This window comes from Aristolochia californica, unplaced genomic scaffold, assembly GCF_029961685.1.
Source record: "Aristolochia californica isolate CCGP_79_NKW_82.1479 unplaced genomic scaffold, dmAriCali1.0.hap1 SCAF_4, whole genome shotgun sequence".
In the NCBI taxonomy this organism is placed as follows: domain Eukaryota; kingdom Viridiplantae; phylum Streptophyta; class Magnoliopsida; order Piperales; family Aristolochiaceae; genus Aristolochia; species Aristolochia californica.
In genome coordinates, this window is record NW_027182103.1 from 2,235,812 (window position 1) to 2,252,847 (window position 17,036).

Here is a 17,036-nt window from a genome sequence, read left to right on the forward strand (position 1 = left end):
ATTGTTTAAAAAAAAATTCCTCAAATCATACGTTCGATCTGTTCCATAACTGTAGCAGATTGATAAGGTAATGCCCAGAAAAAAGAATGCAGAAGAGACTCATTCGAATGCTTCATGGGGTGTATTTGTTTATCAGATCCTGTGATTTTCTGCTGTAAATGATTCTCTGTCAATATGGATTTCCATTACGGAAAAACCCATTACAGAACACGCATTCAAATCCTGATAGGAAATTTGATAAGAGCCGTCCCCGATAGGAAAATGGCTCTCTTCTTACTTTCTTCAGCTACAGTCGACATTCCCAAGTTGATTTTCGAGAAAATTGGCCGTGGCCGGCGATTTCTTAGTCTTAAATCCTCACCTTTCTCAATCAGTATTTTAGTTAAAATGTAAAGCTCATCCTGTAAGACAGTTTCGGCCTCCCTCACAAACCTTAAATGAGAGATTTGAGTGACCCTAGTATTGATTGCTACAACAGGGCCAAATAAGTTTGGTGAGATGTCACTGACTGAGCCATCAAAATCACAAGTGTCTTCAATTATGATAATTCGAAGACTGTTTCTCTGAAAGCTCCAGTGTTTGTGTTTGTCATTGCATGAAATTGGTTTTCTTTCTGGGTGCAATCTCATTTTTATAAGCCATTATGCCAGTGGCTCTTACTTTTATATTGAAAGGGTATAATAATTGATGTGGGGAAAAACTGGTTTGAGTTTCTCAGCATCATGCATCACCAGATAAGCCTATTTACTGGTACATTTCTTTGTATGAGAAGCCACGAAGTTTCCAACCTTCCATTGACCATGTACTTTATGCCTTATAATAGTAGCTGTCCTATCTTCTGTTTGTCAAAATGCCAGTTGGGCGGCAGTGGTGGAAACCGCCCTCAACTCATTCTTGCCTATATATAAACTGAGGACTGAGACAGATTAGATACAGTGGAGAAGGTAAAGGAGAAGGTGGTGTGTTCAGCCTCTGTGACACCTTCTCTTCTTCCTCTTCCTTATCAACTACCTGATGGCAATGGCTTCAGCTTCTCTATCTCTGGTTATACCCATGGTCTCAGGGCTAGCCTTCATGGCCATGTCTGTGATGGCTCATGATGCCCCCGGTCCTTCTCCACACTCTGGCCATGATCACGGCTCTGCCATCGGCCTTGCCGCTCCTTTGGTTGCATTGATGATGTCTGTGGTGTTCTCTCTTGTCTCTCTGTTGTTTTAGTACAGTATTCCAACATTGGGTTGTTTTTGTTGTGCTAATAAGAGTGTTCATGGGAGGAGCACTGGCAGTTTTCTGTTAGCTGTCCATTCTTGTGGCTTCCCTGTTTAATGAGATTATGGGTTTGGCAGTATTGCTTTTAGTTGATTCATTCTGGTGATCTCTTATGTTTCTTTTTCTTTTCCCGGCTATGGCTTTGGTTTTGCTTGGTTTATCCCTCTTCTTGAGCTGACCCCCCAAAAACTCAACCTTAGCTGAGTGTTATGTTGCATATATTGAGTTTTCAAAACCCAAAACAGGAAATTAAAGATAAAGTGAGGTATTTAAGAATCACCTAAGTTTGCAAGCTAAGCTGTATACTGTAACTTGTATAAGAAATGACAACATACTGAGAAGAAAAAAATAAACTGTAAAATATATTTAGGATATCAATGAAATAAAAGAAAAAAAGTCCAGGATAGAGCATTTTAGAAAAGAGTATGAATGGAGTTTGAAATGCCATCACACCATAGGTTTAAACTTGGGACGGGGTTGAAATTCAAAACAAAACGGTTTCCATCCTCAGTTCCTAGTACAGACATTTTTGTTCAATTTAGAAATCCTTACAAACTTCTAATCAGTTGTCTTAAACCCAGCCATATCGTTGGCTCTAAATATGAGACCAGTTAGATGATCATCAACACTCAAAGGCCATTTAATTTGCAGACACCCTTTTAATTTCCCATATAAATGGCAACCTATAAATTGGAGAAGTACTGGGACTGATATTCAAGGCTGAAGAATGCCAAAATCATCCTTACTATTGCTGATTTTATGTACAGACACAGATGAGCAGGTACAGATAAGATCAAACATGAAGAACTCAACAGGAAGCTCTGATTTGAATATTTAAACAAGTCAATTTTGGGAACATCAGGACAGTAAACACAATATTCCAACATATGGAAAAGAAAACCACAGGATGATGAATTGCCTAAAAAAACTGAAATCCGGCATCAGTTTATACCTTTCTACTCTGAGGAAGGTTGTTCTCTTGATTAATATAAAAGGTGGGATCCTGGGGTTCAGACAGAAAGCATTAGATCCATGGAGTTCCAGTCATTTTTTTCTTTTTTTAAATGTGTGAAGTTCAAAATTTTGACTCATTTATTCTCTCAAATAAAATAATCCTGCTTGTACATAAGTTTGGAGATGACCAACATCATTTCACCACATTTGTACCAGTCCAATCAGAAAAATGGCCTACCCATAGAACAAAAAATCTTGATGGCTTTCTTCACATGAGCATTACTTGATGCATACCTTGATGAAGATCACTCTCTCAACCAAGGCCCAATGGTCGGTGTCCACTGGCACTCTTCACCTTCTTTGAACCAGAGGGCTGCAAAAGAGGAACAACAGATCTGCCATTAGCTTCTAGAAATATAGGGTGAAAGTAAATATAAGGTTACACTTGCAGAGTTGATATAGGAACAGCTTGTTTTCCCTTTTAGTAGTAGTGTCAAACTAGCAAAGGCCATGGAAGAACCGAAGGTCCTGAGAGATATTAGTCCCAACTCCCAACTGTTGCTGGTCTTAAGAAGTCAAACAAATTGAACCAACCAGGCTCAGAGAGAATAGAGATAGTGGCTTGTGGATGAAATTATTATTATTTTCTAATCAGAGCCTTGTTCCAACAATATGAGTTTGGCTAAACAAACAACGGATTGAAAACAGAATAATCAACAACAGCCTCTGAGATGTTTCTGCAGAAAATATAAGCATTCAAAAGTGAGAGCAGCAAGTACATTCCTTCACATGGAGTACATTCCAGGGCACCTTGTGTCAGGATAGATGTTTAAATAGGGTAAAGATATCACAAGGAAAGCAGCAAATACATTTATTTCAACTGGTATTGACTTACCTATTTCACGCTGGCCGTTCTCAGGGCTATCACTTCCATGAACAACATTTCTGCAAAATGTTTATCTAAACTCTCAATATTCTTTTAGAAAGAATAGATAAATAACATAGCAAAGCATCCAAACCCCTTTAATTTGAATGAGAAAAACAAACAACCAGGCCTAGTGTTATCCCACCTTCCTGTTTGAACAGCTAAATCTCCTCGAATGGTTCCAGGTTTAGCTTGAAGAGGATTTGTAAAACCTATGATTTTACGTGCTGAAGCAACCACGCCAACACCCTCCCAGACCTTCATTAGTAGAAAAGAAAAAAAAGGAAATAAAAAAGGGGCAACAGATGAAGTAACAACTAAATCTCTTCTTGAATACAGAATTGATAAACAAAAGAACAAACAGAACTAAAGGAAATTTACCATGCATACAACTGGACCAGAAGTGATGTAATCTATCAATTTGGGGAAGAAAGGTTTTGACTTAAGATCCTTGTAATGCTCCTATAATGGTCAAATGCAAACAGGAAGGTTAATCAACAAGAAGCCAAAATGAAGAAAAAAAATGTGCTGTTTCCTTTTGTTTAACAGCACCAAATTCAAAATATAAACACTGGCGACAATAACAGAATAAGTTCTTGAAATGGGATATAATAACAGAAAGAAAAGGGTATCCACAAACCTCAGCCAGTTCTTTCGGGCACTGGAACAGCTTCAAACCTTTCAATAGAAATCCCTTCTTCTCGAAACGAGAAATGACTTCACCGACCTACAATAAACCCACCCAGTTGGAACAAAGAGAGAATCTTAAATTCCCAGACAGGCTTCTCACCAGTAGCTCTTCCGCCAAGACTCAAAGCCTAAATCCCTTATCTCCTTCAGAAATAATTCGAACAACCAGACTAGAAGAAAGGAGAAATCAACAAAATTCTCACCAGCCCACGTCGAACGCCGTCGGGCTTTATCATAATGTACGTCTCCTCAACTGTTTCCTGCACTCAAATAGAAACAGAAAACGATTTATCATCAGGAGGAATAAATGAAGAAGTTCCCATGTTAATTGTGCGAATAAAGTTGAAAAACAAGAATGGGGAGAAAGAAGTAGCGACAACCATGGAAGCGACAAGGTGAGGAAGGAAGATATGGGGCTTGTTACTACTGTGGCGGAACTTAACACGGTACAGTGGAGGAGAAAAGCAGCGAAGGGAAGACGGGTTGAAGGCTGAGAGATGTTGGGTGCCGAGGCAAAGAGTTTGAGCGTAGGATGAACTGCCATTGCTTGCTACTCCGGAGAAGAGTTTATTGGAAATACAGGGACTTCTCCCATAAACGACTAGTGTTTCCATTCTTGCTGCTCTCCCCCTCCTCTCCCACTACCAGGAAGATGAAAGCTCCTTCGCCGAAATCATTTTCGTCACTTGGTTGAAATTACAGAGAGCAGAAGGGAGTGGGAGCTTGGACACAGTAAATCACGTAATCCAGAGATTCCAGTCTGTCTAACTTGAACAAATTGACGGGCGCTGACAATTTGACAAAGATTAGGAGAGGCGCCCACTTGATCTTCCCAACAAGGTCGGCTTCAGTTTTTACCTTTACATCACGGACCAGGAATGGATATGCCCATATCAGTACCGGGCACAGTATTGGAACCATCCGATGCGATGTATGATATATTTATTTTGCATCAAGGTGGATTAACATAAACCCTTGCAATAGTTCATCATTTAACTAAGAAATTATGGTCATACATTCAAAAAACTTCCTAACAGTTCATCTCAGACAGCTTTCATGAGACTCGAGTTGCAGTTCAATGGTCTCGTTGGGTTGGGAGGTTTTCTAATTGTAGATCTTATATCAGAATCTCCTTAGGAGGGAGTTGCAACCCATTACACTGGTTTGCCAAAAACGAAATGCTTTCCCATAACCATTTAGAACCTCGAAGAAAAAAAACAGAAAAAAAGGGTATCATGGAGACTAGTATCAGCTGTCAATTTCATTACCAATCTTGATCTTAACGAGTGATTTAAAGAAACGTTCCCCAAGATCAACTAAGGATGATTAAATATGATTTGCTTTATGTGAAAGGCCTGAGCCTACCAACTAATAAGCATTTCATAATACTGAGAAATAGATCCAAGAAGAAACCTGCAACAACTTCAATTTAAAACCTCCTGATTAAATAAAGAAAACAATGAAGAGAACCATCTTGTTGGCGTCCATGGATCTTGATACGAACGAGGAAACAGAAAAGAAAAATGTTTGCTGAAAGTGAGAAGTTATATTAAAACACTGAAATCATATTAAAACTTCTCCTTCGTTGTGATCAGAAGCAAGCCTTGGTGCATTGGACTGCAAGATTAAACATTATACGAGGACACACAGAATTTGCAGAGTTAAGGACAAGGCCAAATTTACTAAATAAACGGTTGTCCCAATTACAGTATGTAAGTAAGGAGATGGTGACAGCATTGTTTGGCTGACAGACAGAAGTGTAAGGATTTGTTCTTTAGATGCCTGGGTCCATGAGGTTAGGAAATGTAACTATTCTATAAGAATTTTGATGAGCAAGATTGCTAGTGAATCAATTAAAGAATTTGCATTTACATAGACGGATAAGCACACAAAACTAAGGGAAACTTTATTTCATCTGTTCAAGGCACAAGAACTGCCTACTCAAAATGACAGAGAGTCCTATTGAAGAACAGTCAAGGCACAGGAACAGTCACACAGGTCCTTTATTTCAGGCCACTCAGCATCTGCTGATGGTAATAGCAGTAATTGGACTCATTAGCACTCAAATCTTTCTTTGTACAATTACCAAACTCAAGCTTCCCCAGATCAGTGAAAATGTCATAAGATTAGGTAGTTGTCTCACACATTCAGGATTACACAGGGAGTATGAGCTGGTTGAACTTGATCTAGCATTTCCAGCAAGAAGCAGCCACAATGGGCTTTGATTTCCACCCAAGAACCAAGCAACCTTTCTCTTCTGCAATTGTATAGCCTTCACATACTTTAACCTTTGTCAACCATTGCTTGGCCTGAGCTATCATCTTTATGGGTGCAGGTTGAAACCCAGCCCTGCTCATCCTCCTCCTCCACTGATCCACCCTCTCATGCCGTTCGACCCTCGCAGGGCCCTCGCAGCTCACGATGTTTTTTATCTCTTCGGCGAAGTAGAACTGCTCTATCTTGGCTCTTCTTGTGTCATACTTTGGCAACATTGCATCAAGTGAATCAAAGATTGCAGAGTAGTAATGGAGAGCTTCCATGAACCTCCCTAGAAAGAAAGGGCCATTATGGCCAGAGTCTTGCTCAACCAAGACTAGGATCTTGGGGGAGAGCTCATGAATTATCTGTAAGACTGAGTTCAATGCCCCACGACTCTCTTTGACAACACAATGCAGCTGAAGCATGCTATTAACAACGAGGACCTCCCCTTCAACAACCTTGATGTTCTCAGGTTTCAGGTTTTCTAAGCAGCTTTTAACAGCTGAGAACTCAAGGTGAATGCCAAGGCCTTCTGCATAGGCCTCAAGCTCGTGGCCAATGGCCTGGAGGTGGTCATCTGACGGGCCGACGCCGGTAATGCGGACACGCTGTGGCGGATTGCCAGCGCGAGTGGCAAGGCTCTTGAGAAGCGCTCGCCACTGGTGGCCATGTGGAAGGCCAAGGGTCATGCCCAAGTCCACCACATGAACCGAATTTTCTCCCTCAAAGGCTTCCAAAATTGAAGCGTTGGCCACAAAGTGGCCGAACTGGATGTGTGGGCATACCTCATAGACAAGGCACAAGGCCTCTTCTTTCATTTCTGTACTCACACCTCCGGTGGCTGGTGCCATAACGCCGACGGCTCCCAACGGCTGAAGAAGGGCCAACCGGTCAGCAAGCCCCTGCACAAAGCAAGAAGCAACTCGTTGGAACGAAGTGCCAAACACCAAGGCATTTGCTCGTAGCTCAGACAGAAGAACCGAGGCCTGAGACCTGTCCCGGCAGGCGACGGCCTCTGCACAAGCTATGAGTAACTGCACCAATCTCATCCCATCAGCACCATTCTCTTCTTCTTCACTTCCATTCCCCCCCACCCCCCCAGTGGACTGCGCCGCCTCTTCCACGGCCTCAGCCGCCAGGAACCTCTGCGAGTAAGTCCATATGTGATCCCGAAACTGGAGCCGAGGCAAACAATTGAACTGTTTGGAGCTGCCTCCGGAGCAACTACTGCTGTGACTGCTTCCTCCACTGTAAAAACTACTCTCATAGCTTCCAATAGCTTCTTCCACAGATGGAGTCCGCCGCAGCCTCTTCGTGGGGGAGGGGCCGCCCAAGGAGGATGACCACCAGGCAGGGGCATAGCTCTCCCAAATGGGTAGAAATGGGTGAGGATAGCGAGCCATATCTGACAAACCGAGTTCAAGGCCACTCCCCATTTCATCACTCTCAAAACTTTCCTCTTCATTGTAGATCTTATGTTGCACGCAGAGGTCAGGAGCCATCCCAGGATTCAGAACTGTCTTATGTTCTTTTTCAAAGATTTTCAACTGAGCTCCAAAGACCCCTTCTCCCATGCATGAGACAGACTTTATAAACACCAAAAGAATCTCTATAAAATGTCTCTTTCATTTACCTCAAACAATGGCGTTGAGTTCTAGAGCAGGCTGCAGATTATTAAAAACCAGGCTCCGCAGCTGAAAGAGACATATAAAGAATTTAAATGCGCTGTCTCCATGGATGGCAACCACAACCTGGAGGAGCTAGAATGAGAATCACCCACAAACAATTCCATGAAAATTGGAACCTACATGATTGTCTTACTCTTCCCGTTTTCCATTCCCTTGACCAACAAAGGCGGTCACTTTGTCACTTTTATAATATGTGAAAAAAGAAGCTTGGTTTAAAGTAGAGAAAAACCTTCTACTATGCCGTTTCTGTGTCTTCTCTCTAATTTGACATGACTTGTGTTGCCTAGCTTCTGTTTTTTTTTTTTTTTTTTAACTCTGGATAAGAATTCTAACTGGTAAGATTTTACATTGTTATGTACAAATATTTGGGTGTATCTAACAGGGTTACAGGACGATTCGGAATTGAAGCAGGTAGATGCAAATAGAAAGAGAGTCTGACCCGACGCATGGATCATTGGGGATCAGCAGCCGCTGGACTGCACAGAGAGGGGCTTGTAGACAAAGTCCCTGTGTCTGAAAGGAATATTACAGAAAAATTCTGCGCTGGCAGCCAAACTAGACATTTTCTTCTATGAAGCCAAGAATGCCGAATCGTCTAATATTCATGGTATCCCTTACTAGTGTCCACGTCCAGCATCGTACTTCATGGAATATTGAATATACCAAGACACCTTTCGATGGTCACCATGAGCATATACTAGGGGTCCACTCAACAGCATCTACCATTTCTCTTTTGTTCTTGTACTGATATTGTTGGACTTTATGAGGTTTCTCTGAAACAGAATTCTGCTGTAAAGAGAAATACAGGACAGAATGAAACTGTATTCCTTGAAAGAAATTTATCTTACAAAAGAAAAAGGGTACAAAAAAATGGCAACATCCTCAAAGAAAGGAAATGCATCTGATTCAGTTGAACCCTACTCTCTTGACTATATCATACAGAAAAGAGTACATGGAATGAATTGAAACTTAAAAATGATGAACACCTGGCTGTAAGACCCGGATTGGCACAAGCACACCTCACAAAACTAGCTGATTAGCTGAGCGATGCTTTCCCTCAGAGATGTAAATCATAATTCAAGAAGAAGCCGCAGATTCCACTATCTAAACATCTAGTAGGAGAACTCGTGGCCCCGAATGGAGATATATTTCTTGACCCATATTGCTATGTCCTCTGCACAAGCTTGGGCCTGTGGGGTTTTGAGGAGCATGTCTAGCGTAGCAAATTCATGAACTGCATCCTTGTACTCTAGGACCGGGGCATCCACATTCACCTTTCGAAGTTCTGCTGCATAGGCGATTGCACGGTCCCTCATCCAATCATGCTCAGCTACCACCGTAAGAGTTGGTGGCATATGTTTCAACATTGGTTCTCTTTCAGGTAAAAGAGGGTTTGCAGCAGGATGGTCAAGACTGAACTCTTCCTCGGCCAAAAATAGTTTCCATGCAAGAATGCACATTGCCTTGTCATAGAAGTATGAGTTTGCTAGCTTAATTTCCGAATGAGTTGGGACACTTCCAATGAAGAAAGGGTACATTAAGACCTGTGCTACAACTTTAACGGGCTCAAGAAGCTTTCCGGCCTCAACTGCCTTCCTAGCAACGTAGTCCGCAATATTAGCCCCACAGCTCACTCCAAGAAGAACACACCTGCAATATTTTAAAATTTTTAGTTAGATACATCTAAGGATATTCAAAGAACCCGATTCATAGACCATCTTGGTTCCCCCAAGGTTGCATCTGTTTTTCCAAACTCATGGCAGTTTTCATTAGTCAGATATCTCTTACAAATTCCACAGACCATCAAACATCAAGTGATCTAGGTCGGGAGATCAGTCCAAATTGAGGTGGCTGTTTTGAATTTGAGAAACTTGCTTTAGAAATACTCACTACATGTGTAATAAATTTGCTTCAAGAAAGTCACAGTCATAAATAAAAATGAACAGAATGATCTCAAACTCAAATTAAAATAGTAATCCACCCTTCACGTGAAAATAGAGTACACCTAGAAGTGCTAACTCACATGAGGATTGACATGCCAACACGGAAGTGAAGATAGCTAGTCTTTGTCCCCTTCTATTTCTTTATAATATTGGCTCTTTCCATTTACAGAGCTGAATTCAGTACATTCTTTGTAAATTATTTTCTTATTGTTACAAATTTCTAGGCATTCAAATAAATAAACAATTTCAAGACATTCAAGACATCTTCAAATGAAAAAAAGATATTCCCCATGAACATCCTTTTGGCAATAATGAAAATTGTATACTTCAAGTGGATTTTTTTTTCTTTATTAGAACTTGCTTATTTATTTTTAGGCATTCAAATAAATAAACAATTTCAAGACATTCAAGACATCTTCAAATGAAAAAAAGATATTCCCCATGAACATCCTTTTGGCAATAATGAAAATTGTATACTTCAAGTGGATTTTTTTTTCTTTATTGTAGAACTTGATTATTTATTTTTTCTTTCTCAAAAAATAAATAAGCAAGTTCTAATAAAGAAAAAAAGAAAAAAATCCACTTGAAGTATACGATTTTCATTATTGCCAAAAGGAAAATATGAGCCAAATCCCTGCCTTTTTATTCAGTCAAAATTCTTTTCAGACATGCTGTGAAAACAGAAAGGCGAAAAATGGAGTCTTCTTTTATCTCGGCCCAGTGATACACAGCAGAATGTTCTTGGCTCATCCTCTGGTTTTGAACTCAAGCCACTGCTCATTATGCAGCCCGACCGGCTCCTATTTCAGAATGTGGCCCAAAAGCTATGATACAGCCCACCCCAGAGCCTTCAACTTCTCTTCCTCAAGGATAGGATCTATCGTCACCAGATCTGGCCTCTCGGGTGTCTGCTTGTCCAGCAAGCCATCAGAGAACAGCAATCCGGATCACCTAAGCACAAGAGAACCAGAGAATTGTCTAACTTACCAAACTCCATAAATCGAGCAGGATCTTACATGGAGGATCACCAGCTCCCTCCTCAAACCCAATCCCTCTGCATCACCCACCTCCATAAATTGAACACTATTGTACATGAAGAATCACCAGCTCCCTCCACTCAACTCAATCCCTCATCCCCTTGGCATCTAGGCAGAGATAGAAGACTCAGTCAACCTTGCTGATGGCGCAACAATTCCACAAAACTTTCAGATGATCCCAACATATTGGGGATTGGTAATGGGGGTGAGCCTGCTGAAGCCAGTCACACCTTGGCTCTTCCCATTAGTAGCGAGTATGCTGTGGACCAAAGAATAGGATCATTTATCCATTGCAGGTTATTGGAATATGCATCATCTTATGGTGTCAAATGCAATCAAGAACAAAGACACACTTTCGGTCCCTCTCCAGCACATTTATGGCCTGTGCAGCAGCTATAACTCATGAATTTCATTTCTTGGAGTGTCTGGGGCCTTGGGTCAGCAAGAAAGCATACCGTTATTAGAGAAATCTCAAGAGGGCAGTGGCTCTACTTCAAGAAACAAAAGTAGAAAGGGAATCCCAAATGGATTGCTCCAGACGCAAGGTCTGCCAGAGGCATTTTGGTGATATGAGACTCAACTCAGTTGGAGAAAATCAACTCGTACATGCCAATTTTACAGAAGCAATCAAATTCATCTCACATTCAGATAGATTCACGCAGTTAGTAGCCTCCGTTTACAGACCGCATAGACCAGCACAGAGGTCTGATTTCCTGGCAGAATTCTCACCTACTATAGCGAGATAGTCCTCTCCATAGTTAATTGGGGTGGCCTTCAACACCACTTGCTCTGAAAGTGAGAAATCCAGCAGCTCAGATCAGGTTTCTCACCATGAGACAATTTTCTGATCTTATTGACGATCTCAGCCTGATTGAGATACCTCTACCTGGCACATCATTCACACAGTCAAATGGTCGAAGGAAACCAGTCCTATGTAAGCTAGACAGATTCCTAGATTTTCAGGACTGGCTCAGTTCTCTTCCTGCAGGTAGAGTTTTGGCCAGACCTGTTTCTGATCATTCACCAATTATAATTGAAAGCCATTTCGTTCTTGGGGTCCTCCTCCAATTCAGGTTCAAAAAAAGCCCGGTTACATGAAAAAGAATTTACAAAGTCACTCTCATCATGGTGGTCAAAGAATGGTTCTAATGGTTCAGCTGGCAGGAAGTTAATGGAAAAGTTGAAGACACTGAAATTCAAGACAATGGCAGTTTTTTTGTAAAAGAGAAATAGTACATGAGGGAGAAAAAGAACAGGCACTCAAGTAAAAAAGTAAAAAGTACAGGACAACGTAAAGTTCCGTTGGCCTCACATATCCACTTCGGATTTCTTCTTATCCTTTTCCCAAGTCAACATACAGTCTCACTCCCAAAATATGAGCTTTATTAGAGAAAAATGATAAGTAAATACTCTCAAATTAGGTTTAGAAAAGTATTTATGTTATCCAAATGAAACTTTTCAGGCATCAAAGCAATATTGCTCTTTATTTTGTGTACCATCTTTTCCTACATACAATTAATCTGAACAAAAATTTATAAACTGGATAAAAATCAAGAATTTTTGTATACAAAACAGAGACCAAATAAGCACCATCAACTCGATGAGACAAAATTGCTCTTTATCAAGAATTTTTTCCATTTTATGTCAGAAGTTCATTTCTTATTTAGTTTGGGGGGAAAAATTCAAAAATGAAGGGATATGAGCACCCTCAACCCGATGTTTCTTAGAAGAAACCACATGAGAAAAGACAAAGATGCCACATCAAGCAACCAGTACCTGAAGACAAACTTCATCAAGTTCAGAAAAACAGCAGAAGCCCCATAGTGAGTGCAAACTTTTCAAAAGTATTTCCAGTTAGATTTCCTGCCAAGGAAGATCTTTTCCAACAAGACAAACACCAAACTAGACAAGCAAATCAACTACAAAACTCAATTTGCTTATTGTGCATGGTGAAGTCAGCAACCTACAGTTGCCTCATGCAGATATCAAATGACTAAAGACTTGCCTGGAAGCATAAAAGTTTTAGACATTTCAGCTATCCTACGTTGTCCTCATTAATTAGAGATAGAAAGAGAGTCATTTATTTGATAAATTCTTTTATAGATTATCCAAATATGCAATAACCTATCGTATAAAAGAAAAGAAGGATAACTGTCGACTTAAGTTGACTCAAATCCAAGCAGTTTGGACCTGGAAGCTATGACACCTAATGAACAAGACGTTTCTGCCAACCAAACGTCTTTGGTAATGAGGAAAAGAGATAGTGGAATCCAGTCAGATGTCAAGAGAAGAGAAGTATTGGATGCAGAAAAGCTATGACACCTAATGAGGGACACAAATACCACTAACTAAACTAAAATATGAGCACCAAAAAAGATAATGAACCAAGGAGGACTTTTATCTAACAGGTTCTCATGTCTGTGTAGGACATCCACTCTTTTTGCAAGAAAGTATCAATAACTGTCCCTAACCAACCTCATTGAGAGCCCTCACACTAGCGCACGGGAATAATCCTCAAAACATTGATTGACCAGATAGATTGCATTTCTGGAAAAATCTCTAGTTCCTCCTCCTAACAGATTTCTATTTATTTGAGAAAACTTCAATTTCATCAATCCAATGGTTGTGGATGTTTGTAAAATCTTTCTTCAAAATGATGCCTTAACTGTCATGTACTTCCAGTGAGCATACAAAAGCTTCTCATGAGTTCCCTTCTCGCAGCACTTCTTCCAAATACGGACATAGTGTTTTTACTCTCATGATTAACAAGGATCAACCAAAAGCTTCCAACTGAAGCAAGCCACCCTGCTAAACAGTGGACTTGAAAATTTCAAGGAATCTACAAGCACTTCCTAGAAGTTGGTTCCTCAACTAAAACAATCAACATGTCTGTCAAGTCTCTCCTTGAAATAGACAAATCTTGAGGTTGATTCTTATTAATGTTTCCTAACAATTAATTGTCAAACCACATATAAGGATGCAAAACTCCAGAGAAAGTTCACACTTATTTTTCCCTAGTTATGTATAAAAGTAGCATCCAACATCAAATATCTTGACTAACCATAACCCTGTTCAATTGAGAACAACCAAGAAAGGCTGCAATTATTTTTTCTTTTTTGTTTCCTAAGAAAGGTCAAAGTAATAACACTTCAAAAATAAAAAGAAAGAAAGAAGAATACAGAGAAAAAGCAACATACACCAACTATGCTTCTAAAATACACATCTACTGTGTATCAGCAAACTCTATAAATTGGAGCAAAAAAATAAACACTCAATCAAATATGAAAGAATAATCATTAATGAAGATTATGCCTTTTGCTTAATTGCCACATGGAGGGGTGTGTAGTGTGAGTTCTCAGTTTCAATTCTCACTCGGTGGAAAGGGTGTAACCAACAATCAAAAATAAAAATAAAAATAATCATCACTATTAGCAGTATTATCATATCTCTGTTTATGAATCCTTCCTCTCTATTCCACTCTCTCATGCATTGGCTCTATTTTTTTTTACTCACTGCTCTTCAAGTATTTCTTCAATGTTTCCATCCATGTCATTCAAAACTAAATTTGATGGCAGATATACTTCTAAGTTGGGCCTTTACTGTCACCAACTGTTGTATTTGCTTTAAGAATTGTTGATAACATAATCCGAAAACCCTGACTTTAGGGTCCACAAACATAAAAAATTAAACCATAATGCATAAGAAACCAAAAGCATACAGAAGATGGTAGAAAAGATCAGTAAGAGCTTAAGAAAATAGATGCTACTCTCAAGCTATACATCGGTTCAAAACACAGGCACTGGGCAACGTGTATTCTACAAAAGCTGAATTATTGTCATAAACTGTGAATTAAACACATTATGAATTATTACAACTAGATTTAAACTATATTAAAATCAATTACTATCATCCACCAGTCCAAATTTCTATTCAAAAATCCAAAAGGATATACAATGCTGAGAATTTACAAGAGAGAGATGATGTTAAGAGATATAACTAACCTGGACGGATCTCCATGAGCAGCCAACCATGGCTCAACCATGGAGGCCCCAAAAGTATCTGCAATATGGCGATGCACGTCCGACCTCCGCAAGTCCCCTGCCAGACCACGCACATTACCCATAGACTTACTACACTCGGCCAGATTCGCTTGCTTCCCCAGCCAATTCAAGACCTTCAACCCGTCGTCAAATGCAGCCGGGTACCTATTCTCAGGTGCCAGCCTATAACCCACAGCAAGTACAATCACGTCGCACAACTTAGCAATTCTCCGACAGAAGAAATCATTTGCTACTGAATCATTGCTTCCCGCGACAAAACCCCCACCGTGGAACTGCAACATTACCGGCAATTTCCGGGTGTTATCCGAAGTGGGCGAGTAACCCAGATAGGTGCCACCGTCCAGCTTCGAATTATGCGCGTCCGCATCGGTGATCGCACCGTAGCTACTACGACGAGTCTGGCCCCCCGCGGCGGTCGACGTCGGCTTCTGCGTCGGGGCGGTAGCGGTGGGTCCCAGACTATTGCGCCGTGAAATTGGGTTGTTAGAATTGGCGTCCACGGGAGCAGTATGATCAAGAGATCGCGACGTAACTCGGGGTTTGGCCTTCGACTGGGTATCCTGCACCTGGTCCAGGGCGGAATCAGGAAGGAAGATTCTCACAGATAAGGAGGTAAAAGGGTCGATGTGAATGTCCTTGGTGGCCACACCGTCCGTGAAAGAGGGGTTAACAGCCGCCACCGACTCCTCTGGCCGCGATGTAACACCAAAGGGACTTCCCCCATTGCTCTCGTCCGCCTGGATTCGGTTCTGGAGACGATGTTTAAGAAGAAACTTGAAAAACACGCTGTACAGCTTTACAGCGACGCTAGGCATTTCTCTCTCTAGATCTCCCCCTCTCTCTCTACACCCACCTCGTCTTTCTCACGTTCCGCTCCAGAAAGAGAAGAACACCAAAACAAATAAAAACCAGTTCGTGGGAAAATCACCTGACGGGCATTTGAATTGAGGATTTAATCCGCCCGTAAGCTGTTTGAAGAATGCCGCAAAAGAAGAAGAAACAGACCGCAGTGACCGATTCAATTCAATGGCGTGCGGGAATTGAGAGGGTAATGATCAAACGATTCTAGAAAAGCAGTAAACAGCACATTCTTGAACTCTTCTTGGATCGGTTTTTTCTCCTTTGTTTAATTTTTTTTCTTTTTTATTGAATAAAAAAGGAAAAACAGGAGGAAGAAGCAGAGAAGACATGAAAAAAATGTACGGAATCTACAATCTGATCAACTGGTGACGTCCATCGGTTCAGCTTTTATACTTAATTCCTGGCCAAGATAGTGGGACGAGCGGTACTGTGAGAGGAACCTGAGAAGCAAGACAGGGGGTCCCACTTACCGACAATGGAAATATAAATTAATTCGTGCCCATTACTCCAATCTGTAAATGAGACTTTTATTTATTTTTTAAATAATTTTAAAATAATTTTCAATTTGATATATATTTAATTTATTTTAAGTAATTATAAAAAAATCAAGTTCTTTTTAAATATCAGTCATTGTAGTTTTTATTAATATTTATTATTTAAAATATTTAAGTTATTAAAAATTAAATAAATATCAAACTTGTATTATATAAAAATAATAATTAATTATAAATAAAAATAAAATAAGGCCTTCTATAAATAAATAAATGTATTTTAACTTTAAGATATATTTCATCATTTTTATTGATAATTTATTAAAATTATAATTGATAATATAACAAAGTCGAATATTCCTCGACTCATAAATAATAACATATTTACACTATAAAATACTAAATTAATTAAATTAGTTTTGGTAAATACATTAACAGATATTGCAAGAAAGATTACATTTTTATAAATCATCTAAAAATCCTAAATATTAAAATAATTTACATATAAATTTAAACTTTAGGTTGGGACTATCTTATGCTTCTCATGATAAGAAAATTGTGCTCTTTTCATCTATTTTCCTTCATTATAAAAACAAGAAATTAATTATAAAAAAAAGGGAAGTGCTTGAGGACAAAGGTGGAGACATCTTCTTTAATCTTTTCTAAGCAAAGTAACATGTACATATGAAGGTGCCATGTGGGGGACATGGGGCACACTTAAGGATGGGACCCACTAACAAACATTGGGAAGATCTGAGCCTTTGGATGATTATTATGCAATATATGGAATACCCATTTGACACAATCTTTGTAAGATTGACCACTTTAGGTTAGGGTGCACTATGGAAACCTTCATGG

The 17,036-nt window shown here is 39.9% G+C and overlaps 3 protein-coding genes across 4 annotated transcripts; all 3 read right to left on the reverse strand.

The window, feature by feature from the left end:
• Positions 1-2,082: 2,082 nt before the first annotated feature.
• Positions 2,083-4,693, reverse strand: LOC137963016 (nucleoside diphosphate kinase 2, chloroplastic-like). 2 transcript variants are annotated; one of them, XM_068810194.1, is made up of 8 exons: positions 4,219-4,693; positions 4,042-4,098; positions 3,789-3,875; positions 3,530-3,610; positions 3,294-3,406; positions 3,119-3,168; positions 2,518-2,596; positions 2,083-2,272 (listed from the first exon to the last, which is right to left on the reverse strand). In XM_068810194.1, the coding sequence occupies exons 1-7, from the start codon at positions 4,450-4,452 to the stop codon at positions 2,529-2,531; spliced, it is 690 nt and encodes a 229-aa protein (XP_068666295.1). In that variant the 5' UTR covers positions 4,453-4,693; the 3' UTR covers positions 2,083-2,272; positions 2,518-2,528. The 2 variants fall into 2 exon arrangements, with proteins under 2 accessions (XP_068666295.1, XP_068666294.1); XM_068810193.1 differs by lacking the exon at positions 2,083-2,272 and having other exon boundaries at positions 2,298-2,596.
• A 1,123-nt stretch (positions 4,694-5,816) lies between these two features.
• LOC137962154 (GRAS family protein RAD1-like) lies at positions 5,817-7,671 on the reverse strand. Its single transcript, XM_068808884.1, has one exon. The coding sequence runs from the start codon at positions 7,669-7,671 to the stop codon at positions 6,025-6,027; it is 1,647 nt and encodes a 548-aa protein (XP_068664985.1). The 3' UTR covers positions 5,817-6,024.
• An 864-nt stretch (positions 7,672-8,535) lies between these two features.
• Positions 8,536-16,020, reverse strand: LOC137962808 (probable carboxylesterase 11). Its single transcript, XM_068809890.1, has 2 exons — positions 14,767-16,020; positions 8,536-9,435 (listed from the first exon to the last, which is right to left on the reverse strand). Exons 1-2 carry the CDS (start codon positions 15,639-15,641, stop codon positions 8,898-8,900), a joined length of 1,413 nt encoding a protein of 470 aa, XP_068665991.1. The 5' UTR covers positions 15,642-16,020; the 3' UTR covers positions 8,536-8,897.
• Between the last annotated feature and the right edge of the window lie 1,016 nt (positions 16,021-17,036).

What these genes read in the sequence shown, in the direction of transcription:
- LOC137962154 (XM_068808884.1), bottom strand. Translation starts at nt 7,671, where the DNA reads ATGGGAGAAGGGGTCTTTGGAGCTCAGTTGAAAATCTTTGAAAAAGAA.
- LOC137963016 (XM_068810194.1), bottom strand. Translation starts at nt 4,452, where the DNA reads ATGGAAACACTAGTCGTTTATGGGAGAAGTCCCTGTATTTCCAATAAA. An exon ending in CTCACCTTGTCGCTTCCATG is followed by an intron (nt 4,099 to 4,218) that starts GTTGTCGCTACT and finishes ATTTGAGTGCAG; the next exon opens with GAAACAGTTGAGGAGACGTA. An exon ending in GCCCGAAAGAACTGGCTGAG is followed by an intron (nt 3,611 to 3,788) that starts GTTTGTGGATAC and finishes TGACCATTATAG; the next exon opens with GAGCATTACAAGGATCTTAA.
- LOC137962808 (XM_068809890.1), bottom strand. Translation starts at nt 15,641, where the DNA reads ATGCCTAGCGTCGCTGTAAAGCTGTACAGCGTGTTTTTCAAGTTTCTT. An exon ending in GCTCATGGAGATCCGTCCAG is followed by an intron (nt 9,436 to 14,766) that starts GTTAGTTATATC and finishes AAAATATTGCAG; the next exon opens with GTGTGTTCTTCTTGGAGTGA.